Here is a 25509-nt window from a genome sequence, read left to right as displayed (position 1 = left end):
GCCATTACTTAACAATTATTCTGCTTTTAAGATCTTTGTGCTATATTTTCATCTGTAGGTTGGTGTAACCAAAGTCATCAGTCGTTCAAAACTGTGAAGCTAGGCATAATTCATAGTTTTTAAAGTGAACTGGTCGTTTGAGTGTACCCAGTTTCTTACTTCTGTTTGATTTTGAATTTGATATGCCGATTGTTGAATGCTTTGAGGGGCTAAAGATCGTCTGCTCTGCTGAAAGCGAAAATGATTTGTAAGGTTCCGGATGCAAAGTGATTAAATAACTTTTCCTCTGCAATATGGTAGCACAAGAAAGACTCCTTAATGGTACATTTGCTTCAGTCGCTTTTGTGCGCAGCGGCAGTCGTGTCGGCTGCGGCTTCTGACACTGGGTTCGGGGGTAGTACGGTGGTGGGCCCGTGGATAAATCATTCATAGCGTGGATTTATGTAAATTTGAATTAAAGAGACGTTCGCTGCTCGTCAGGATTGCTTCGGTTGATCCTGTGTGCGCTCATCAGCCATGGTTTCCGGGATATCGATTCCCGTCATCCTCGTACTGGGATGCGCCGTTTTGAGCCACTGTCAGGTAAGTTCCACTTAATTTATGTAGGCTGGATTTGCTCTTGGTGTCCTTATGATGGTTTTGGTACTGTGCTTCATTGAATTAGTTTTTGTTAGGTACCCCTGCACTATGATGTATATTGTCACACTGGATTTAATGTGTATAATTTCTTTTGTTTTTTCTTTCCACTCCACTCAAACTGCTCTGATTTTGGGTACAAGTTTTGTAATGCAAGTGGCCAGGATGGTAGTGCAGACAAAACACTAGGGAATTCCTTTTCAAATGAATGTGTCCACATAAACCCAGTTTTTGGGCTGAAGTTTTCCTGGAAATGTTAAGTAGGTATGTCTTTAAATATTGGCCACACAAGTTAGCGATGCATGTCATTCATTGTCTTTAATGTAAGTTTGGTTTTGACACTTGTTTGATGGGAACAAAATGATTTTTAGGATTAAATTTCAGCAAACTATGGGGGAATTGTTTTCATTAAACATCCATCTGAGCCTGCCATTGAACAACATGATTGTAAGATCCTTCTTTCCCAGTGTCCTTTTGCCATACTTGGCTTTTCTAGCACATGCAGCTGACAGAATAATGCTGGAGCCGTCAATCTTTTCTGCAAGCTATACAATACCTATTTTGGGTCATTGTTCACATTGGTACCTAAAGCTGAATTGTTAAGTTTTCCACCAACTGATATGCTGTAAGACATGGCACCATGAACAATCAGGAGGGGATTGGGTGGGGTTAAAAAACAACATGAGAACATGGCAGCTAAATAAAACATCTAAATATACTAGATGTATGGGATGGAACGTGGATGCAAATGGGATGCTGGGTTGAAGAGGGATAGGGTGGGGAGGTTAGGTTAGGTAAGTGGTGTTATTGTTTGTACATTATTGAGGGGCCAATTCAAAGGCAGACAATCTTTCCCATTTTTTCATCAGATTTAGCCTGCTTCATTCTGATGAAAAGCAAGATATGTCTTTAATTTTTATATAGTTTATAGAAAGTCCTTGACTTGAGCAGCATAGAAGTCATCCAGGGATAGATCCAGGGAACAGGCACTGGATGTACACACCTCTTCTAATTGACAAGGGAAGGGGCCCCTTAAGAGGCCACCTTTGGGTGCAAAAGGTGCTCTTCTATGGCAGTCATAGTGGGGCAGCACACATTTTGTTTGTGGGTATTTACTATAACTTGGTTGAGGGTTAGCCATGAAAGACTTGCATTCTTCCTGTACTCCAGAGTTTTTCAGTGAATTTTTACAAACCATCGCCTGTCTAATGGCCCAAGGCATGTAAAGATTACAGCATTGTTTATCTGCTCGGTTATCGTGATTTGTATTTGGTGGTGAGGGCGACCATGACTTTTTGTTACAAAGGGAGAGAGGGTTCTAGTGTTGGTAGGTGCGCAGCTACATACGAGAAACATATGTCTCTATGGGGAGGCATAGAGACGTATGTTAAACATCCAGCTGCCTTTACAAACGTAGCTACCGGTTTTAGGGGCCAAGCCATCGGGCCAAATTACACACCCTTCTCCAATGTCCTTTTTTGTCTGTCAGTTAGATCGCAGCGCTCCACCCATCTCCCATCAAAATGTGCTGCTTTATTTAAGTAAATATTTTCTGTGACATGCGAGTGGTACGCAAAAAATGTGGACTTGCTATGGCCCCGTGCCACATTTTAAATTCAAGTTTTTGCCATGGCATCAAGAATGACATTAACCAATGTTTGTATGGGGTTTAGTTTAAAAGCGAACAGTTTTCGTTGGATACCTAGAAATGCGCTGTAACAAAACTGTGAAGATGAGTGTATTGTAATCTGGGGTAGAAAACGTGTGTGCGGTTAATAGGACTTCCACGTGTTTTGTTATTTTAACACGCGCTCGGGCCGGGAATCACTTTGGCCACTCCCCTCCCGAGGGCTTCCGAAATATTTTATGACCGGTAGCCATTCTAACGTGGGTAGGTGCACAGCGATGCGCAACAATCATACGTTTTCATCGGGAGGTAAACAACCGGTTACATTAATGACAAAGTTTTGGCGCCGCTACGCCGCGCCAAACTTTGCATACATGTGGACAATTGAATAACGGGTCTTTATGCGTGGAAAGCTAGATAAACATTGTTAAGTCGCTGACCTATGGCAGGTGGAAGTCAGGTCATGAATTCCAGCAAAAATTTTCTCTGGAACCTGTTCGAGCTGATGCGACAACGTAAGATTGAAGGGAGCGCCCCACCTTTTTACTTTTCACTCATTGTTACATCGCTCCCGTGTGATTTGATTAATAATATGAGTCTTCTCGAAGTCCTTATGAATAGTCAAGAATTTTGACTGTAAGTAGTCAGTCCTGCAGCAGAGATCTCATTGGACCGCTCCTCACCGCTTTGAAATAAATGAATTTAATTTGATATGTTTTTTTTCCAACGCGTGTGTTCTGTAGTGTTTGGAACACAGCGATGTGTCAAAACATTTGTGTAATACATTTTATGAAAGCTTGAAACCCTCTGTTTACATAAAACGATATGCAAGCATAAAGATTTTACCCGGCGAATTCTATGAAACGTTATGCTATGGCTTTGCTTGCCCTCCTTGTTTGCGCCATGGCGTTGTCTTCAGTGGCTCTTTTCGAGGCGCACTTTGGATTTGCAAATGTGGTCATCACATGATACATGCGACGCACTTGTCGAAACTTCAACCAATGCGGTTCTCCGCCCTTTCCTGCTGGGCCAATCACAAACGCTCGTTTATTCGCGCCAGTAGATTTGCGCGCGCTGGTTGTCATGACGAGGGTCGTCGCGACTGTAAGGAAGGAGCGTAATACTGCCACAGAGCGTCCACAGCGCAATTCGGACTCCAAATAATTAAGATAATATATTTACTTTGCCTCGATCGGTGCTGCAGTGGCACTACCCACTGTTTTTAGCAGGCGCAGCTAGTCCTGATGTTTCGCTATGGTATGTTTTTTCTTAAATATGCCCGTAGGCTGTACACCCCTTTAAACGAAGCCTTAAATATATGAGATACTTTCGTATGCAATTAGCCAATTAAGATTAGGATTAGGACTAATGTCATTGATTTCGGGTCAGTACGAGGGTCGGACCGAGGTCAAAATCAAACTGCTTTTTGACTAAAGAACGTTCTGTAAGAGGTAGTTTTTGAAGCTCCTGTCGGATTTCTTGATCACACGGACGTCATCAGATGTCTTATGTGGACTTCTTGCAGGTCAGCGGAGGTCACTGACGTAAAATGATCAATATCAACCTTTTTCCGACCGGTGCGGCGCATCTGCGCCAACCGGTGTGACCTGAAAGGGACGCAAGCGTAATTTTAGCTTGGAATGGGTGTCTTGTGTTAAGGCGGTTGCGTTAGGCGGTCTGGATGTACTTCGGACACCGATCTGGAGTTTGACCTCATTTGATCCTAAGGTCAACAGGCATTTTGACGAAGTGTATCTCAAAATTTGACGCAAGTAGTTCAGACACAGGCCTTCCTAACCTGTGAATTTAGCGGCAAGGATCATGTTAACTCCCTCCCCTACCGAGCGTGTCGCAGTCAACCGGCCACCCGTCCGCGCGATAAATTGGTGCTTGTTTGAGGCGTGCGTAAATGTCCGTGAAATGGATATGTGCCACATGTTGTAAGGAATCTTGATAGCCATATGGGCTAGCACTACGAATTAGTAACACACCAACCCACCAATTAAATTTCACCGACATGTATGATTGCGAATTGCTAAATGATGACGTTTTTCGCCGCACATTGTGATACACTTCTTCTTTGCAGTCTGACAGCTTTATTTAGACCCAAATCTTTGAATTCCCTGGAAATCGTAAAAGAACGCAGCTAAACTTTTTAAAACATCATGACCACAAGATTCCAAATCAAACTCAAACTTGCCTGTCTTGCCTGCCTGAGGTGTAAAGAGAGAGAGAGAGATAGAAGAGATGAGGAGAGAGAGGAGAGAAGAGATAGGAGGAGAGAGAGAGAGAGAGAGAGAGAGAGAGAGAGAGAGAGAGAGAGAGAGAGAGAAGAGAGGAGAGAGAGAGAGAGAGAGGAGAGAGAAGGAGAGAATGAGAGAGAGAGATAGGAAGAGAGAGAGAGAGAGAGAGAGAGACGAGGAGAGAGAGGAGAGAGAAAGAGAGAGAGAGAGAGAGAGAGAGAGAGAGAGAGAGAGAGAGAGAGAGAGAGAGATATATCTAATATCGCTCGTGGAGTCTTGTGGAAGAGATAGTTTGATACTCCGGCGAGATAGATAGAATAGCTGCGAGAAGAGAGAGATCGAGAGATAAACAGATGGTGGCGTCACTTTTTCATATACAACAATTCATGTAAAAGCACTTTAAATGAAAGGGAACATCAGTTTTAAACATGGCACACTGAAACAACACAGTCTCATACTCGGTACCATGAAACACATGTGCATATACATGGGTTTGCAGTTTATGAAAGGCTCTGTGCATACACCCTCCAAAATAGAGGATAATTACACACCGAGCTTCGACACTCTCCAAAATGGCGGGTGGCTTCACACCAGGCTTGTACACCCTCCAAAATGGAGGATGGGCAGGATACGCACAGCCAGAGAAAAATGGTACACAAAAAATGCGGAAGAACATGCCACTGACGGCCACCTACTCATGCTCCACGACGGTCACGCTACTCACGCTCCACGACGGTCACGCTACTCACGCCCTACCAGCTAACTGGTTTTAAAAACAACTAAATATTCATGTCCACCTTCCAATTCCCGGTCAACACACGAGGCCCTGCACGTCCCACCTGAACAATAGAGACAGGCAGCACTCTCAACCGATTTACCGAGCCAGCGCAAGTACAATGCCTGACGACCCGCGCAGGCCGGCCAAAAGGGATCGGAGTCAGTCACTGCGCTTACTTCGGTGGATCAAGCAATGTCTTAATGGATTTTGATGCGCTGTAACCGATATCATTGCGAAATATGATAATTTATGTTGCAATCAACTGATGTTTCTGTACTAACGAAGCCTTCTCCTTACTTTGCCGGGCCAAAGTTATGGGTTCATGTTACTCTGGTGTCCTGGTGTTTTTGCCGGAGTGAGATGGCCCTCTCCGAACAGTTTTTTGGCTATTTATAACAAAGCTTTTCGACTTAAAAAGGGTATTTTTGTAAAACCCGAATTGCCAGCTTCAATTTCACACCCATAAGTGACAAATTTAACTTGGTTTAAATTCATAGCTGCCGTAACATTTTTGCACTCCGGATACCAGGAAGTGGCCAAAAATGCAACCACATGGCGGTTCTGGGTGAGGACAAATAAGTCTTTCTTCAGAATCGTGATGCCCATCTCTATAGAGCGTCCCTCGAAATGTTTACAAATCTGTTCAAGGCATGAGCGCCAGCAGAATATCTATGCTCTTGTCAAATCAGTCACGAGGAGGCGAATCATTAAAACCAATTGGAGAGTTTTGCTATGTTCAATCCTCCAACCGGAGCTGGGAGGCGGGCGCAATCCGCTGAATAGTTGGGACGTTTCCGACGCTGAATTGCGAGTGATTCTTTTATTTGCATTCCCATGACACAGTGGTGTTGCGTGAGTAGGTGGCCGTTTGTGGTAGGTGATTGGGCGTGTGGTTTTCTATGACTGTTCGTTGCATCCTTGGCAATGAATGCGGTTCGTCGTCAATGGTAGGTTAAGTCATGTTTAAGTTTGAGTTGGTCTGCGAACATAGGAAGTGAGAGTTTTGCTAATCTACAGACGGGTGCGATTCTGGTACTCCTTTCTCATTTCCCGGTTTTGTTCGTAGGCGATTCCATTCAACATTCACACTCTTTATTTTTCACATTTTCATACATGGTTTATCATATACCTAGGTGGCAACACAGGCTGCTTGCTATTGGGCATCTTAGTCTGGTGGGTGTAAGATTTGTGTTTTTGCGGATATCAGTACATGGCTCCTGATGGAAGCAGCAATTCTCAAGCTGTTGCACCTTCCGGTTTTATTTTGTCCTGACACAAAGATGGTAAAATGAGTTTTTCCAAAAGTTGTTTTTGCTGCATCATAATGGAATACAAAAAAATTTCATCTTACCTAGTCTTAATCCTGGAATCAAAATCTCGTGGCATACATTATATCATGAAACGTCAAGCTCTCGAACACTGTATATATATATATATATATATATATATATATATATATATATATATATATATATAACAGCAAGGTTATTATCAATGGTAGCATGCATCTATCTGAGTTTGACTGTTCATGGTTGATGTCTAGGTGACAGGTGATATCTTAGGGAAAAGTCAGTGATGTGGTGGTTAACAGGCATTGCCTTCCTGTAAATCCGTTGGCTGCAACGCACAAAATGTTCGCAAAAGCTATATTGCTGCGAAGACACGCCAATCGTCGTTGCCGAAGCCCAACTTTGGTAGAGCTGAGCTCAACTGAAGTTATGCTGACCACATCTGTGATGTGGTGAAACGTGTAGTGTACCCTTCCAGAACAAGCGTTCGTATAGGGCTCGCCGAAGAGGGCCATTTGGACTGCTGACTTGACAGCGTCAGCCTGATCATAGTGCGCCGAGAGTAGTATAAGTGCATGACGCGGGGAAGGTCCTTCCGTGCTATTCTGATAAGGGCCTACGGCAGAATGAGTCCGTGAAATATTCAGTTCAACAGCTGGATAGTGGTTTGGAGTGATAGCGATAAGTTATTTTCAGGACGGAATCCGAGTCAAAATATGTCCAAGCAAAACTTGTGTTTTCTGTTATAAAGGGTCGGAAATTCCATTTAATAGCTAAACTTATGTTCTGAAACTAGGATGTCGCACCAAAAAAGCATTCTGTTACCTGATTTTATTTTCTCGTGGGACCATACCAGCAAAGAAATTCGGGTTGCGAGTCAAACAATGTATTACTTTGATTTGATTCATCGATTAATGTTTAGCACATCTTTGAGCAATGAAATACGCCATGGGTGCATGCTATTCAACCATCTCATTCAGGCCTTCTTTTTTGGTGGACTATGAGAGCACAGCATCTCCACAGTTTTTATGAATTTGCTGCATTTGCCTATTCTTATTTCATCATCACACACCATGTCATCAGCAAAGTGTGTCCCATTTCCCCTTCATTTGTCAGTCATGCTGCTGCATAGCTTCTATTGCTCATGTTCACTGGCCCTGATTCCCATCATTTCTCCCACGAACCTTTCACCCATCTGTCCACCATTAGCCGCACTCCGGCCATCGCTGACATTAACCCCCCCCCCCCCCTTCCCTTATCGCAGAGGCCGCCGGCCGATGACGAGGACTTCATGTTCGCGCGCGAGGGCTCGGGCCGCTCGCTGGCGGCGCCGGCCGGCCGCCCTGACCCGCCACCGCCCGAGGCCGGCGGCGGCGTGTACGGGACCGTGATGCACGTCGACCAGCAGCCCGACTACGGCAGCGTCGCGCACAACTACCCCGACCTCCAGTACGGCAGCGGCTACGGCGACGATGACGACTACGACTACGACGAAGACTACATCTACGACGAGGACGAAGATTACGTGGTCGACGGCGATGTCGATTCGGTGCACCACACGCATCACGGTGAGTGCCCGCGAGGGGCGCGCTGCCCAGCCTTCAGAGTCCAGTCAGGGTTTCATGCTCCGTCCAGCGCAGTGTTCGGCGTTGGCCGAGGGTTCCGCGTATGTTCCAGCGCAGTGTTCGGCGTTGGCCGGGGGTTCCGCGCGTGTTCCAGCGCAGTGCTCGGCGTTGGCCAGGGGTTCCGCGTGTGTTCCAGCGCAGTGTTCGGCGTTGTCCAGGGGTTCCGCGTTGGAGCGGTGCTCTCACCGCCGGCGTCGCTTGCCGCGCCGTCACGCCGGCCGACCTTTGCGGCCAGCGTTGACATGTTTAGATACAAAGAGGCGCCGGCGGCGGCCGGTGATGTGTGGCTGCTCGCAGCCCGCCGGAACTGGAGGTGGCGCGCCGGACGCCGGCCCCGCTGCGGGTCGGTCTCGGGGGCCGTGGCGCCGGCGGAGGCCGGGCTCGTGCGCAGTCTCAGGGCTGCCGCTCAGGGCTGAGCTCCGCCGTCTACCCTCGGCAGCCTTAAGCTCATGGTCTCCGTGCGGCGCCCTTCCCGCCGGTGTTTTCCGTGTGGCCTGCAGAGCGGGGTGAAGAGCGCGGCGTCAGGTTGGGCTGCTGGTGTAGTCAGCCAGGTGGCGGCGGAGGCCCTGGCGGTGACCCTGCTGGCCACTCATCGCCGCCCCCCGTCATTGCCACAGCCCGCACGCGGATATGCTTCAGTCTAGTGCTATTTTACGGGGACCGCTGCCCCCCCCCCGCACCCCTTGTTCACTCCCCTGATGAGTGCAATGTCCTGGCGTTTTTGGCCCCCGAGATGAATGGAAAGGCCGCCAATGGTTCTACTAGACGTTCTTGCCCTATGTCACCCGTAGGGTGTCCGTAGTCTTCACCATGCCTGCTCCCTCCCTCGCCCCCCCCCCCCCCCCGCCCCGCCCCGCCCGCTAGTCTCAGGCCTCGTGCCAACGCGTGTCCCTCATTTCGATGCATAAATATAAACTGCTTTTAGAGCCTCGTGGTCTTCTGACACCCAGCGCGCGTGTCGTCCGATTCCCGGTTTCATAGCACAGCTGCCCCCGGCTGGCCCCGCTCTCGTGCGGCCGCCGCCTCGTTAGCGCGTGGCGTGACAGGCAGTTGACGTGCCAGCACGCGTCCGATCCGGCCAGCCGTCCTCGCACCCCCAGCTGCTTCCGGCGACGCGTTACAAGTGTCCCGCAACCGGCCGATTGGGGCCAGCGACATGGGCGCGCCGGCCATCACCGAGCCGTGGTCTCGGCGGGCCGCCGATCGCCAGTCCGGGGTGGTTCACCGTGATGACGACGGTCGCGGGGCTGTCCCGCCGCCGTCAGCGCTGGGGCGATACGCTCGGCTGGGATGTCCGAAACTCGTACCTTGTTCCAGCGGCTACTTTTCCAGAGCAGGGAGCTGGAAGCACCCGGCTCGAGACGGAAGTTCCTCCTCCCAAGGGCTTCCATTGGTTATTGCTTCTCAATCACACACCCAACCCAAGTAATGGTTCGCCCAGCTAAGTGTCAAAAGTCCATTACAGGAGCTACTTTATCGCGACACATAAAGCCATGCCCGATCACGATAAGGGGAACACGCTGAGCGTTACAATGGTCAGATATGCCACTGTAGGCCGGTGTTCTCATGGCCTAGCAGCTGTCTTTGCAGAACCACATCAGCATTCAGTAGCCGCGCCTGATTGGCCGCCACGCTACCCTAATCCACAGCAGCAGCCCGCGCCCGCGAGGTGCCGCGCCCCGTCCGGTGGGCGTCTGCCGCTGGCTGGCGCCGCCACCGCCGCGAGCCGGTGGCGGCGGTGGCCTGCCCACCTGACCGCCGTCTGCGTCTGACCGGCGAGGCTGCCGACCATCGATCGCCCGTCGCCGCCGTCGGCCCGGCCGCCGGGCTGGCTGGCTGGCCAGCTGCAGCTCCCAGGAAACAGACGCCGCTGCCAGGGGCGGCGGCGGTCGGCCATGGGGATCGCTGCTGCCGCCGCCGCAGCGGAGCGGAGCCGGCGTGATCCGGCTGAAGCGGAGCTCTCGGTGCCAGGGCGGCAGCGGTCGGCCATGGGGATCACCACCGCCGCCGCCGCAGCGGACCGGAGCCGGCGTGATCCGGCTGAATCGGAGCTCTCGGCGCTAGGGGCGGCGGCGGTCGGCCATGGGGATCGCTGCCGCCGCAGCGGAGCGGAGCCGGCGTGCTCCGGCTGAAGCGGAGCTCTCGCTGCCGGGGGCGGGACCCGAACCGTCGGCCTCGGCCGCGCGGGTCGGCTCTGTCGTCGACTCAAGGCAACACTGGCGGCTCCCGCACGGCCGCAGAAGTCACACTGGCGTAGGCGAGATGTTGGCTCCTTCGGTGGTCTCTGACGCGGACGGAAGTAGGCGATAGACGCGCCGCCCTGCCCGCCGGTGGGGCTGGACGTCTCCCGCCGGAAGCTGGCGCCCTGTCCCGTAATCAGGCCGCTGTGGGCGATGGAGTCTCGGTGACGTCACGGAACACGGAACCAATTGGGGCGGGGGTCGATACTGGTCGCGTGTCGTTCCGAGGTAATGCGGGAATTGACTTCCTTCTGTACGAGGCGTCGATTGGTTCGTTGTCGTTGACAATGCGGTTTATTTTTTTATGGATGGTGCGTCGAAAAGGTTTCTTACGAACCTGACGTAGGCGGATATATTGGGTAGGAAATGCTTGATTTGTGTGGTAAACCGCAGGTATCTCAAATTCTTACCGTTACGACTGCCAAGATAACCGATAAAGTTCGCGTTGGAAACGTTGCTTCTCCCCCCCCCTTCCACCAAAAAAGCTGGCATTGTGAAGAACAGTCGTATCCAGGAAACTGCTCCCGGTGGTGTCATGCCGAAGCATTTCGGAGAGGTCTTCGGCAGTGTCGATTGGGGAATAACGGTGCGCGCAGGTGTCTCCAATGACGGCGCCAAATGAGGCGCATAGTTGTGTTACTTGACACCACCAAGCTCATAAGAGATTTGTGTAGATGTCAAAAGCTGAGCTAATAATCAGGCATTTAAGTAAACGATGCCGATGGGTTGGAGCAATGCCATGGAAAGACTTTTGTTCACGAGGGGTGGACAAAATGAAGTAGCTGACGTGAGATTCGTAAACGAATGCACGAATAAATGCTCGAAAAGCGACTGGCTACTACTATTGTCAGGGCTGATCGGTGAAGTCGGCGAAATCGATGAACTTTTTACGATTTTTGCCAAAAACCGCAAAAATGTAGTGTGGATATCGGTCATAATAAATATTGCTACAAGCCGCTGTGATATTCTTAGCTTAACATTTCGGCTGAGGCCATAGCGTTGAGCATATTTAACACGAAATCTTTTTTGACTTTGGCATTTTCCGGTTGGTTACCGGCGCACTTACGGGTCAGATAGGTTTGAGATCCGTCGGCGAGTTGTAGCCGGTACTTCCGCCTGTATCGCGCTGTTGGGTTTACGTCTTCCTCTGCTCTTCCTGCTGAGGTCTGGCATGAATTTGACAAAAGCGCCGCAAGACGCGAGGGTGTTCCTTGGTGCGTGCGGCGTGTCCCGCCTGTACCCACTGATCCACACTTTTCATTACACCTGTCCGTTTTTGTCTTCCGTCAGAATTTTTTATCCCTGCTGCGCTCGGCCAGCGAGATTTAGACCCAATTTCGCTTCATGATCAGGCTCTTAGCAAGATTAAAATGTTGCCTTTTCCTTGTAAAGCGAATGGGGGAGATAGAATCGTGATGATTTACAATACTATAGTGAAGTCCCTGTGAAAAGGTAAAGCAAAATCAGGCAACTTGCGTGTCCGCGCTCATAGATTATGCGGCACAACATTTGTAGAATAGCATTCCACGTGGCTGAAAGCTTTATGAACGTGCAATCAATGATTACAGAAATATAGGCTTCTTGGAAGCTTGGCGGCCAGGCTGAGCCGTGCTACTCGAGATGAAAGTTGTTACAGTACAAGTGATACCCTCCCAGATACAAGACTTAAGGCGGCCGCACACTGCCCATTCGGCCGGCGACAGCGCTGGTATCTCGGCCTGTAGCGGCGATTTTTATCGACGAAATCGCTGCTAGATTTTATGGGCGTTTCTTCGTGATATTCCAGGACTTTCCGAATTCCTGAAAACAACAGTGAAATGTAACATTTTTCTGCCATGCTATCACGGAAATGATTCAACGTGATACCTGAAATAACTGAAGCGCTTCAGGTGGTGTACGTTGTGACAAAGTGATGAAATTGCATGAGGCCACAGCTTAAATCAAGGAAATTGCAGTATATTTCGTACATGTTCGTGACATAAAACAATCGGCAAGGTTTTTCGATGTCAACAAGTATTTGCGTGTCGCAGCAGCCTTTTGAAACGTTTTACATCAGTTTTTAGGCCATGAGTCCTCGTGCCAAGCGCTTTACCGCGCCAAACGCCCGTTTCGTGCGTCTTCTGCTGGCGTCACTCCAGTTACAAGTCAGACTGCAAGCCGGAGGACAGGCTGCTTCAGGCCGCTGGGAGGGGGCGAACGACGTCGTTCATAAACAGCACTCGCTGGGTGAGTTTTCAAACCCGGTGCCAGAGATGCGACTCGGCGATGCGCAGGGGCACGTTCAACATTTTTGTCTGTCCAGGCTGGGATTTGACTGCTCCGAGCCCCAATCGAGCACCGCATTCCCCCGCCAGCGAATCAGCTCCCGCGCACCGGCCGGCGCGCAGCGGCGGGTCGCCGTCGCCCTGCGCTGCCTGGCGTCCAGCATAGTTTTCGGCCTTGGCTCCGACCTATCGCTGGGGCGGGTCTACGTGCCGCGCCATAGTGTACGACATCTGCCATGCCATCGTGGAGGAGCTTGGTCCCGTGTACCTGCCAGCAACAACCTGAGGAGCGTGGAGGGCTAGCGAAGAACAATTTCGCTAGAAATGGCACTTCCCGAATTGTGTGGCAGCCCTGGACGGGAAGCATGTTGCAGTGCAAGCACCCGCTAACACTGGAAGCGAATATTTTAACTACAACAAGCAGTTTTCTGTTGCGTTGATGGCGGCAGTTGACGCCAATTACAAGGTGATGTATGTGTCCGTGGGCAGCGTTGGGCGCGAAAGCGATGGTGGCATCTTCAGCAGCTTGGCGCTTGGACAACGCATGACGGATGGCAGATTGAACCTGCCCAGGCCAAAAGCCCAGCCGACCGCCGATCGCCGACCAAATGAACAGTGCGCGGCCGTCTTCACTCACCCTGCTGTATCCCTCGTTGAAAATCTGGCGAATGAGTAAAGCTTGATTATGAAGCACGAAAAATGCGTGATGGTCTTTACGGTCAGACACAGGCAGACGGTCAGCATGCGTGGTGTTATGCTAGCTGTATGCAGTTACCAAGTGCGCTTGGTAATGATGATTTTCACATGGCCTGTTAATCTTATGGGATTGAATACGGATCATTTGAATTATACTGGGCGTCAAGATTTCACTCGATCCTTGACTAAGTTTTATTGGCGAAAAATCCTGTACTTGCAGCCGTTTCTGGAGTGCACGACGTGTCAAAACTCCAGTGCTTTGCAGTTATTTCTGGAGTGCACGATGTGTCAAAACTCAAGCGCTTTACAGTCATTTCTGGAGTGCACGATATGTCAAAACTTTAGCGCTTTGCAGTCATTTCTGGAGTGCACGATGTGTTAAAAACTCCAGCGCTTTCAGACGCCCTCTCTATAAAGCTCCCTACTCTAGGAGAGATTCGAGCCATGGCCGCCAGCCATCCGGACAGAGGCGTCGCCGCCCGCCCCCGGGAGCTGTGTGGCTTGGGAAGTCGTGTCGAGTGATCATGACCAACGGCGACGCTCGGGTCGTACATGTGGGACAGCAGTCGATGCCCGAGCCGGCCGCCGGTGGCGCCGGCGAACTGAGCGGTCGTGCCACCGACGGAACGTCAAAGGCTGCGGACGAATATAGAGCCAGTTGAACAGGGCGATGTCTCAGATTGCATTAGGACATGCAATTTCAGCCTTTGAACTTCTGTGGCATACGAAACGTTTGATGCCGTCGACTTGCAGCTGGCGGGCAGCCTTCTGCGACCGAATGCGATGGCGTGGCCCGATGTGGGTATTCGCGTTAGCTAGGCCCGTAAATATGAAGAGCGGCGAACACCCCGCGTGCCGAGGGATGGAGGCCGGTCGTCAGCCAGCCCGGTGTGGCCGGTCGAGTGAGCGAATCCTCTGGCACTGGGTGGGCGGGTGCTGGCCTTCCGCCATCCCTCCGCGTTCAAAGGGTCCCCTCGGATGCCTACCCACACGCGGTCGGCGAGACTGGGGATGTGGCGCCGCCGCCGCCGTCCCTCGCCGGTCCCGTGTCTCCGCGGCGCGGACCCCACCGGCCGGCGGTCTTCGCCAGTCAGGTGGGTGCTCGGCAGCGGTGCGCCTCCGCCCGGTCCGGTCCGCGACTGACGTCGGCCGCGCGGCCCAGGTCATCAGATGGGTGCTGGACGGCGGTGCGCCTCCCTCCGGTCTGGTCCACGACTGACGTCGGCAGCGCGGCCCAGTCCACCAGATGGGTGCTGGGTGGCGGTGCGCCTCCGTCCGGTCCGGTCCGCGACTGGTGTCGGCCGCGCGGCCCAGGTCATCAGATGGGTGCTGGGTGGCGGTGCGCCTCCGTCCGGTCCGGTCCGCGGCTGGTGTCGGCCGCGCGGCTCAGACCATCAGATGGGTGCTGGAGCGTGGTGCGCCTCCGTCCGGTCCGGTCCGCGGCTGGCGTCGGCCGCGCGACCCAGGCCATCAGATGCCCTGACGCGGCACGCTCCCGGCCGCGGCGGCAGCCCGCCGAGCTGAAGCCGGATCCGGTCGGAAGTGAGCGGCGTTCGGCAGCCGCCGCAGCGGCCGGGTGATGCCAGGCGGTGTGCAACGCGTGGTGCGCCGGCCTCTTCCTTGAGGTGTTGTCACCTGGCGTGGTTCGAAATATATTTCGCGCCTTCAGCTGCTTTGCATTGGTCTCCCGCACGAATCGAAGAGTGACTGCGACAGACGAAGCGCTGTAAAGCCTGCGTTGAAAGGGAGACGTCTGGAAACAGAGCGCCGCATCGGGACGCTGACGCGGTCCAACCGGACCCGGCAGTGATGCAAAGGCAAGATGTTTATCCAGCGAGCGAGGAACGCTATGCATGCAGCCATTCAAGCAAGGGTGCATGTCTCGCGTTGCATTACATTACCCCATTCTATTCGCGTTCTTCCGAAGACGGTACACTGCCGTCGCCCATGGCGACATCGTTCCAAAACTCGTCATTCAGCCGTGGACGTGCGCCGGCGTACTCTGCCCGCGGCGTCGGCACACGGTCGCCGCATCCGAGCCGCCGTCCCACTCACACAATGATCGTGCTCGACCTTTGCACCGTGAGCTCATGTGCATACTTCCCGGGAAGCGATCCGCCGGTGGAATGTCGCGCCACTGACGAGGGCCGGCCTCGTCAGCGCGGCCGTGCATTCTTGGGGTCGGCATTTGTGTGCTGTGTTTACGGGGCGGCGCCGGGCGCGTCTTTGATCCGGCTCGCTGAGAGCAGGCGGCCGGCGGCGGGGGAACGCTGCGCCGCCCGGGCCTTCCTCTCGCTGAGAGCAGGCGGCCGGCGGCGGGGGAACGCTGCGCCGCCCGGGCCTTCCCCTCGCTGAGGACAGGCGGCCGGCGGTGCGGAGCGCTGCGCCGCCTGGGCCGTCCTCTCGCTGGGGGCAGGCGGCCGGCGGTGCCGAGCGCTGCGCCGCCCGGGCCTTCCTCTCGCTGAGGGCAGGCGGCCGGCGGCGCCGAGCGCTGCGCCGCCCGGGCCTTCCTCTCGCTGAGGACAGGCGGCCGGCGGCGCCGAGCGCTGCGCCGCCTGGGCCGTCCTCTCGCTGAGGGCAGGCGACTGGTGGCGGGGGAGCGCTGCGCCGCCCGGGTCGTCCTCTCGCTGAGGGCAGGCGGCCGGCGGTGCGGAGCGCTGCGCCGCCTGGGCCGTCCTCTCGCTGAGGGCAGGCGGCCGACGGCGGGGGAACGCCGCGCCGCCTGGGCCGTCCTCTCGCTGTTTTTGCGCCCGGCGGGGACTCGCCGGGAGAGCGGATGCTTTGTTCTGGTATGCTGCGCCGTTTACCTTCAGTCGCCGGCCGGCTGCCGCGGTTTACTGAAGGCATGCGGGGAGGCGCCCCACGCTGGTATTAAATAGGCAGGCTGCCACCTGTTACACTATTTATCTGTGGTCTCCTCGGTGCTGAACAGGATATCTCTCAGAGATCTCTCGTATGTCGGAGGGCTGTCTATCGACGATCTGCGTAGTGTCGGACTCCCTTTCTGGTGGGGAAACAGGCGGGATCTCTGGTCGGTATTCTCCAGGTGGCTGGCTGCTTATGAATAATCTCTTAGAGCCCACTCATAGATCTCATAAAGTTTGGGCCGCCCGTCATTGCTCTTGAAGACATCTAATTGCCATGTCTTCTCCACTGAGAGCCTCGGTTTGGATTCTCTCTAGTGCTCTGCCGCCATCGGTGGCCCGCGACCTCGCCAGTGGATCGTCCCACCAGCGCCTGTGCCTCCCCTGGCAGTCTCGTGGCCTTCAGCGGGGCCGCCACGCCGCCGCCTGCTCTCTGGCCGGTGCGTCGACAGCCTCTGAGCCGGCACCTGGCCGTCCGTCCTCGGCTTCGCTCCCGGGCGCCGTCACCCCAGCCACTCGCCCGCGTCAACGGGTGCTGCCGCCATTAATGGCTCAGGTCAGCGCAGATAAACAAGCGGGCGGCAGCGGCTGCCGAGCTCGCCCGGCTGACCCGGCGTCCACTCCTCCTGCTGTGCGGCCGGGCCTCGGTGAGCCCCTCCAGCGTCAGTCGAGTGGGGGCTGTGAGGCCGGCCCCGAGTGCCGCTCCCAGCCCGCGGCCTCGGCGCGAGCCGTCGGCTCCCCCCGCCTGCGGGCCTCGCGAGCCGCGGACGCTGTGGTGGTTTGCGCGTGATGTCGCGGCCTCTCGGTCACGCATGCGGACCTGAAGTTAGCCGTGCACCCGGCCTGTCGCGCCGCACTCACTCACACACGGGCGCACTCACTCACTCACTCACTCACTCACTCACTCACTCACTCACTCACTCACTCACTCACTCACTCACTCACTCACTCACTCACTCACTCACTCACTCACTCACTCACTCACTCACACCAACGTACTCACTCCCGCACTCACTTCCCACCCACTCATTCCTTCATCTTGATCGCATCGCGGTCGCTTGCTGGCTCGCTCACCCATCCTCCTACTCAGCCTGTTACGCGTCTCCGAGGCGTCACCGGGCCGGCGGCCGGCTCCGGTGCGGCGTGTTTGGGATGCCGACCCGGCCGGCGCCCGCGTTCGCGTCGCTGCCGGCGGCTGCGCGCCGACCCCTGAGTCACGGCGCCCTGTTGCCGGCTGAACGCCGGCCGCCGCGGTCGGCCCCACCTGCCCGGAATCGGCCCACCAAAGGCGCCCCCGGCCGCGCACTGTTGACTGATGACGTCACGGGTCGGGTTTGATGCAGCGCTGCTCTTAGGTGCGGCGCGCGGGCGGTGGGCGTTCTGGCAGCGGTCGCCCTGCGGCGGACATATCATGACTCGTGTGCCTACTTCGATGATGGATTTGCTGTCATAAAGATGGGCTCGGTGGAGAGGACCCGGGAGGTAGCAGACACTTTGGGCCGCACCGCGGTGAAGTTGAAGTGCTGTTCGGTGCTGTTGAGTGCTCTAGATGATATATTAATAACCGCGCTAGAAGTTTACGCCATCGATCATCGTCTCTGATCGATCCTGGACGTTCCGTCGTCGCTCCTGCGCGGGCGCGGCCATTGGCTGGCCTCGCTGACCTCCGACCTTGGCGGTAATGGGCGCAGCTCATTTGTTGCCGTCGGTCGCCGATGATTCTGCCGATGATGTCTCACCCGGTCGTGGGGTCGTTGCGTCATCGGAGTGACGGTATGAAGGTGGCCCGGCGCCAGCGGCGGCCGCTGGGCCGACGGCCGCGGCGCCTGTCTGCCGCCGGCCGGCCTGTGGTCCGCGTCCAACCACGCCGGGCCTGTCATGCAACACCGGGCCGATGGCGCTCGCCGCTCCCACGTGACGAGTTCGAGCCGCTGGCGCTGACTGGAGCGCGGGTCCGGGTGTCGGGTGTCGTGTGCTCGGTGGCACGCCGCTTCCGGCCGGAGCGGCGGCCGCGCCGCCGCCGCCGCCGCCGCCCGTCCGGCGATGTAGCCGGGCGCCGCCGGGTCCGCCGGCCGGACCGCTGCGGCTGGTGTTGACGCTGCGTCGCTGCATCTCGTCAGTGGCCAGGTGGTCGCAGATATAGCGCGCTCCAGCCTGGACCAGGTCCAGCTTTTGGAAGGCAGACTGACGTGGCGTGTGCAAAGCCGTGTATCAATCTCACCTGGATGCGGTCCATGTCGCAAAAAGCGGCCGCAGCGAGCGGAAGTAGTGCGCCGCCCGCGACAGATGCCGGCCACCCGACTCCCCGGAGATACATTGTGACCACGCAACAGCTGTGTCTGCCGTACTCCGCACCTGCCCACCTGCCGCTGGTGCTGGCGCCCGCCCTACCCGTCTCTGGCCGGCGGCGCGGCGCGCGTCGAGTGATGACGGCCGGCCGCTGTGCCCGCAGACCCGCTGGATCATGACGCGGTGGCGCCGGAGCGTATCGGCGTGGTCCACGCGGCGCCGCCGCAGCCCGAGCAGACGGAGCTGCCCGACCGGCATGGCCCCGAGCAGGGCCTGGTGTACGGCACCGAGACTCGACCCTCCGAGCAGGTCAGTACTGCGCACAGCAGCAGCAGGCACCACCACGGGGGCAGGTCAGTGCGGAGTACAGCAGCAGCAGGCGCCGCCACGGGGGCAAGTCAGTGCGGAGTACAGCAGCAGCAGGCGCCACCATGGAGGCAGGTCAGTACAGAGCAGCTGCGGTTGCGAGCCTACAGGTCCGGGTCGGTACGGAGGAGGCACGTTGTGGGCTTGCAGCCAGGTCAATGCAGGGAAAGCACGGCTGCGGCCTTACATGGTCAGGTCAGTGGGAGGCACGGCTACAGCAGCAGGCTTGTATGGAGAACGTGCAGACTGTCGTCGATGTCAATATATATATATATATATATATATATATATATATATATATATATATATATAGTATATATTGCACGACACGTGTAATTGTGGATGTGGTGGTGTGGTTGTGGGTGCGTGCGTGCGTGTGCGTGCGTGTGCGTGTGCGTGTGCGTGTGCGCGCGCGCGCGTGTGTGTTTGTGTTTGTGTTTGTGTTTGTATGTGTGTGCGTGTGTGTTTGTGTCTGTGTTTGTGTTTGTGTCTGTGTCTGTGTCTGCGTGTGACGCGGTGAGGTCGCTCTGACAGCCGTGGACGAATCAGCTCCGGTGCAGGCACATCCGGCACCGCTGACACTGTTCAATAACACTCCGTCCGTGTCAACACAGGCTGTCGTGGTGGGGGTGGCGCTGAGTGTGCACTGGAGAGGGGGAGGGGGGGCGCACGTGGCAGGTCAGGCCACTGCAGCGAGAGCGGCCGGGCCGGGGGATCGAGAGCGTGCCGTTGGTCGGGAGAGCGGCATAACGTGGCTGGTGTGATGTGGAAGCGGAGTGGTGTGGTGGTGGGCAGCTGTCGGGGAGCGCTGGTGTGATGTGGAAGCGGGGTGGGGTGGTGGTGGGCAGCTGTCGGGGGGCGCTGGTGTGGTGTGGAAGCGGAGACGTGTAGTGGTGGGCAGCTGTCGGGGAGCGCTGGTGTGATGTGGAAGCGGGGTGGTGTGGTGGTGGGCAGCTGTCGGGGGGCGCTGGTGTGGTGTGGAAGCGGAGATGGGTGGTGGTGGGCAGCTGTCGGGGAGCGCTGGTGTGATGTGGAAGCGGGGTGGGGTGGTGGTGGGCAGCTGTCGGGGGGCGCTGGTGTGGTGTGGAAGCGGAGATGGGTGGTGGTGGGCAGCTGTCGGGGGGCGCTGGTGTGGTGTGGAAGCGGAGATGGGTGGTGGTGGGCAGCTGTCGGGGGGCGCTAGTGTGGTGTGGAAGCGGAGATGGGTGGTGGTGGGCAGCTGTCGGGGGGCGCTGGTGTGGTGTGGAAGCGGAGATGGGTGGTGGTGGGCAGCTGTCGGGGAGCGCTGGTGTGGTGTGGAAGCGGGGTGGGGTGGTGGTGGGCAGCTGTCGGGGGGCGCTGGTGTGGTGTGGAAGCGGAGTGGTGTGGTGCTGGGCAGCTGTCGGGGAGCGCTGGTGTGATGTGGAAGCGGAGACGTGTGGTGGTGGGCAGCTGTCGGGGAGCGCTGGTGTGATGTGGAAGCGGAGATGGGTGGTGGTGGGCAGCTGTCGGGGAGCGCTGGTGTGATGTGGAAGCGGGGTGGGGTGGTGGTGGGCAGCTGTCGGGGGGCGCTGGTGTGGTGTGGAAGCGGAGATGGGTGGTGGTGGGCAGCTGTCGGGGAGCGCTGGTGTGATGTGGAAGCGGAGATGGGTGGTGGTGGGCAGCTGTCGGGGAGCGCTGGTGTGATGTGGAAGCGGGGTGGGGTGGTGGTGGGCAGCTGTCGGGGGGCGCTGGTGTGATGTGGAAGCGGAGATGGGTGGTGGTGGGCAGCTGTCGGGGAGCGCTGGTGTGATGTGGAAGCGGGGTGGGGTGGTGGTGGGCAGCTGTCGGGGGGCGCTGGTGTGATGTGGAAGCGGGGTGGGGTGGTGGTGGGCAGCTGTCGGGGAGCGCTGGTGTGATGTGGAAGCGGAGACGTGTGGTGGTGGGCAGCTGTCGGGGAGCGCTGGTGTGATGTGGAAGCGGAGACGTGTGGTGGTGGGCAGCTGTCGGGGAGCGCTGGTGTGATGTGGAAGCGGGGTGGGGTGGTGGTGGGCAGCTGTCGGGGAGCGCTGGTGTGATGTGGAAGCGGGGTGGGGTGGTGGTGGGCAGCTGTCGGGGAGTGCTGGTGTGATGTGGAAGCGGGGTGGGGTGGTGGTGGGCAGCTGTCGGGGGGCGCTGAAAGCTTGCCGCCCTAGGCTCCGGTCGCCTTATGGGGGTGCCCTCCACTGGACGCGCCGTGAGAGCGCGAGGTCAGAGGGTCGGCAGGCGGCGGGGGCTCACCTGCCGGGGTGTCTCGTGGCCAGCTCGATGTCACGTATGCCGTGTTTAGTCTGCCGCGTTTGTGAGCGTCAGATGTCTCGCCATACCGACATCGCGGGTTGAACTATGCTTACAAGTACGATTTCCCTATAAAATATGCAAGCTACACGCAAAGCGGCTGATAGGGGGTTCGTTTGAAACAGACGGGGTTCAGGTCGAGTCAGTTTTGCGGTGCTGAGTGGCCTCGTGTAGGGTCACCAGAACAGGCCAAAAGTTGGGTTCAAAATTTGCCGCAGGCAAAACGTTAAAGCGCACTCAAATCATGGCATCTTGCAGAACCGACCAGCATGAGCACCTTCGGCGCGTACTTGCAGAGCATGATTTTAGCCTCAGTCACGCTTGGTTATTTCCGTATTTTTATTTTTATTTTTATTTTTTTCTGAACGTTTAATAACTTGGCCAGGAGACTATCGTGCTCTTGGGGTGTGTTATTCGCCACTCGCCTGAATATTTTGCCATCCCGCCACCTGGCGACTGATTTCATCGTAGGGGCTAAGCTTGAGATGGATTACCTTACTGTTGTCGAAAGGGTGTCCTGAAGAAGGTGGGAAAATAACACGGCTATAGCCGAAGCCCCAGATAGAGGCAACATCTGTCAACTTTCCAATAGATTTTCTTAGTTTTGCTTAATGTTTTACTCAAATTGTATAATAAGGAAAAATGAAGTGGCGTAAATTTAAGGAGAAAATGATGCTTGAATTTAAGGGGAGGTCAGGTACTTTGCCCAAATGATTTGCTGCCCCCCGTCCGTGCCCCAGCCCCAGCCATCAGCGGCTGGCTCCGCCTGCGGCATCTGCTGGAGTTCCGGGTCGACAGGTCAGCTGGGACGGCTGCCACGATAGCGCAGCGCCATGCGATGTCTGACGGCCGGGAATTCCGGCCTGAATGAGCGCGTTCCGCCCCCTGACGACAAATTAGCGTCGCCGAATGTCGCGCCTCGGCCGGCTGCCGGGGCGTGCCCACGTGTTGGCGGCGTGCAGCCGCTGCCGCCGCCGCCGCCCCCTGGCCGACAGCAGGCCGAGCGCGGCCGGCTATTTCAGTGCAGCCGCCGCTGTCATTGATCGGGACTCGGTGTCGGAGGCTTCTTACCGGGCGGGGACAGCGCTGGGGGCGTGGAATATTCCAGATGGTGTGACTCGTCTGACTGGTTGACTTGTCGCCGGACAGAGTCGATGTCGGGGCTCCGTGCTGTGCAAGAGAACTGGCTTTTCACGGGACAGAAACAGGGCTGGCTTTATTCTAAAGAGGGACCGGCCTCGCACCGAAACGAGCAGGCTTCACTTGCCTGGGGCAGGGCTTATCTCACACCGGGCAAATACAGCTACCTTGTCACCCGGTTGAGGCACGGCCGACGTATCACCCGACAACGAAGCAGATGATTCTTCTCCCGGCAGAGACACCACTGGTATTGACCGCACGGAGAAGAATGACCCCTCTTCTAGCGCATTCACAGCTGACTTGACTTTACCGGACTGAGACCTGGGTGCCCTGACTCCATAAGGATGAAGTCCTACAGAGATTCGGTTGAAGTGCATAGTCCCGCACGAATACGAGGGAAGTAGCTAAGGTTATTGCCACGGGGACAACTCAGCCCGCATGTCCCCTGAAGCTCTCGTGTGCCAAAATTTAGCAATTTGAAGCCAAGTTGTAGAGCACGGTACTTACACCAGGCGCGGTCTGCCTGCCTGCCTGACGTGAACGTGCTGCGCGGCGGTGGAGACGTGCGCTTCCGTCCTCACCATCCATTGTCCTCAGCCGCGAGCCGAGGACGACCTGCACGAGGACTGGGAGGACGGCACGGAGCACAACAACGGCATCGTGATCCAGCCGGAGGACACGTTGGACGGCGCCGGGAACGCCATCGAGGACGGCACCGTCGACGGCAGGCCCACGCCGCACGGCCTGGACGGCATGGGCTCCAAGGCGCTCGACCGCAACACGTCGTTCTTCGCTCAGCCCGGTATACTGGCAGGTGAGCGATGGCGGCTGGAGGCTGCGTTCGCCGGGGCCCGGTCAGTTCGGGGACTTTCTGCGTTAAGGTGCGCTCGTCGCAGACCGTCGCTGGCGGCCGCATCTGCGACGGCCATCCTCCGTGTCTGTGTGGAAATCATTCCCATATGCGACGATGGCCCGTGAGTTTGTGAGCTGAGTCCCACATGCGTTACGGCCTGGTTGTCACTGACGCTCGGCCCGGATTCTCTTGTTTTCACTGATGCTCGGCCCGAATTCTCTGGCTGTCACTGTTACTCGGCCCGAATTCTCTGGCTGTCACTGTTACTCGGCCCGGATTCTCTGGCTGTCACTGCTGCTCGGCCCGGATTCTCTGGCTGTCACTGCTGCTCGGCCCGGATTCTCCGGTTGTCACTGATGCTCGGCCCGGATTCTCCGGCTTCGTCGGTGATTTCTGTGCCGGGGCCATCGGTTGATGGTCCTACGCTCTCTGCTATTTGTTGCTATCTGTTTGTCGTCTATCTGTGCCGTTTTCCACGGCGGACAAACGCGCACCGCGTACGCTGTTCTGCTTCTGGCATGAGATGACCTGGAGCCTGGTGATCAGCTGCTGCTGGGGTGCTGCGGGTTCAGCTCGGCGGTGCTCAGTCCATCAGGTCACAGGTCAGACTGGTCAGTCACACGCCAGGCTGGACCGTAGCTGCCGCCTGGCCGTCCGTGTTGGTTGCCACCGGTGCTGGTGACGCCTCTGACCGGCCCCTCTCCGCCGATGTTGCAGCCGTGGTGGGAGGCGCCGTGGTCGGCCTGCTCTGCGCCATTCTGCTCGTCATGCTCATCGTCTACCGGATGCGCAAGAAGGACGAGGGCTCGTACGCGCTGGACGAGCCCAAGCGCTCGCTCACCGGCAACACTTACTCGAAAAATTACAACAAGGAGTTTTACGCGTAGGCGCGTTTCTTAGTGTACAACGGTGTCGTTTGCGTGTGCTGCTGGCGTGGTGCCGGGCCGGGCCAGGCGGGCAGCTGCGGTCCGACCCGCCCCGCGCTGTACATACGGGCTGCCTCGCGCGCCACCCTTCGCCCCGTTCAGCGAGTGACCGCGGGCCGGCCGGCCGCGGCGGAACGACCAGTATGTGACGAGAAAGTGCAGAGGATTTCTCTATGCAGCTGACGGCTTCAGCTGCGCCGTGTGCCGTCGCGCCCCTCCGTGTTCCCCGTCGCGCCCGCGCGCGTCGCTCCCCGTAGCTGTAGGTGGCAGCACCGGCGCCGCTGTTATTTGTACGTGCTTTAACGGCCGAGACCGGCTGGAAGGACGCGAGCCCCGACGCGGGACGGCAGCTGGTCATTGCCGACGGCAGCTGTCCGGGCTCGGCTGGGTGGCCGCGGCGCCAGGGGAGCGGCGTTCTGTGCCATAGTGTTCCGCCACCGCCTCGCCCCCGCCCTCCCCACTGGCTTCGCCCGCCCACGCCCCGTGTCGGCGACAGCTTTTTCAGTGTTCGCTCAGGCCTCCCAGAGGCTGCATTGTTTTCGTGAGGTGTTTAGCGTGTTTTCGGCGGCGGCAGCTGCATGTGAACGTCTTTGTTTGTCGTCGAGCTGCGGGCAGTCGCTCGCTCGTTGTTTTTTACTGTATTGTTTCTGCTCGTCACAATATCACTTCCGCTCGGACTTTTACGTGTACAACGATACATAGATACTAATGTTCCTCTGACTTACCTCTGCTCAGCGTGCGGAGGTGGTTTGGCCAGCGGATCTGCGTCCCGTGCCCAGTGCGCCGGAACGTGCCGACTGTAATATAGTTTGTACCGAACCATCCGTAATAAATATCACTTAGTTCTTGTATCCTCGTTGCATTTTCGCCAGCGGCCAATGGTTGGAAAGCGCTGGGCGAGCGTATGGGAACCGGAGCTGCCCCGACGCGCTGCGAATGGACCTGTCTGTCGTCGCGGCCGGGCACCGCGTCTGCCCGGGCGGCGGACGCGAAGCGCCTGGTCCATCGAGATCGCTTGACCTTTGTCGAGCGTGGTCGAACAGTGGTGCCTATTGTTAGTGACCTGTAGCCCACGTTGCGTCCGGACAAAAGACAAGTTCGGCCGCAAGAGAAGGCGAGGATACAGGCCAGGCGACAGGCCAGTCTCGCGTGGCATTTCATCTGGTGCAGTGCTATGAGAAAGCCAGTGACGACACGCGAGCTCTCGAGAGCCTTTGCTGTATTCCGTGACGGCAGGTGCGAAGAACATTGAACATCTGGGTTTCTCGCTTTTTCTCGGCGACAGGTTTCGTAACTAGGAACTAAGTGAGCCCGGCTCACGTGGAGAAACGTGTGCTTGTATATTAAGTACACTTAACGTCTGGTGACTGCGAACGCC

General features: G+C 56.5%; 1 protein-coding gene across 1 annotated transcript; it reads left to right on the top strand.

The window, feature by feature from the left end:
- Positions 1–350: 350 nt before the first annotated feature.
- LOC119101041 (syndecan) lies at positions 351–24982 on the top strand. Its single transcript, XM_037224289.1, has 5 exons — positions 351–582; positions 7838–8141; positions 18715–18860; positions 22950–23166; positions 23923–24982. The coding sequence occupies exons 1-5, from the start codon at positions 517–519 to the stop codon at positions 24090–24092; spliced, it is 903 nt and encodes a 300-aa protein (XP_037080184.1). The 5' UTR covers positions 351–516; the 3' UTR covers positions 24093–24982.
- Positions 24983–25509: the final 527 nt, after the last annotated feature.

This window comes from Pollicipes pollicipes, unplaced genomic scaffold (assembly GCF_011947565.3).
Source record: "Pollicipes pollicipes isolate AB1234 unplaced genomic scaffold, Ppol_2.1 Scaffold_4881;HRSCAF=5763_pilon_pilon_pilon, whole genome shotgun sequence".
NCBI classification, from domain to species: Eukaryota; Metazoa; Arthropoda; class Thecostraca; order Pollicipedomorpha; family Pollicipedidae; genus Pollicipes; species Pollicipes pollicipes.
This window is presented reverse-complemented; position numbering and strand designations above follow the sequence as displayed.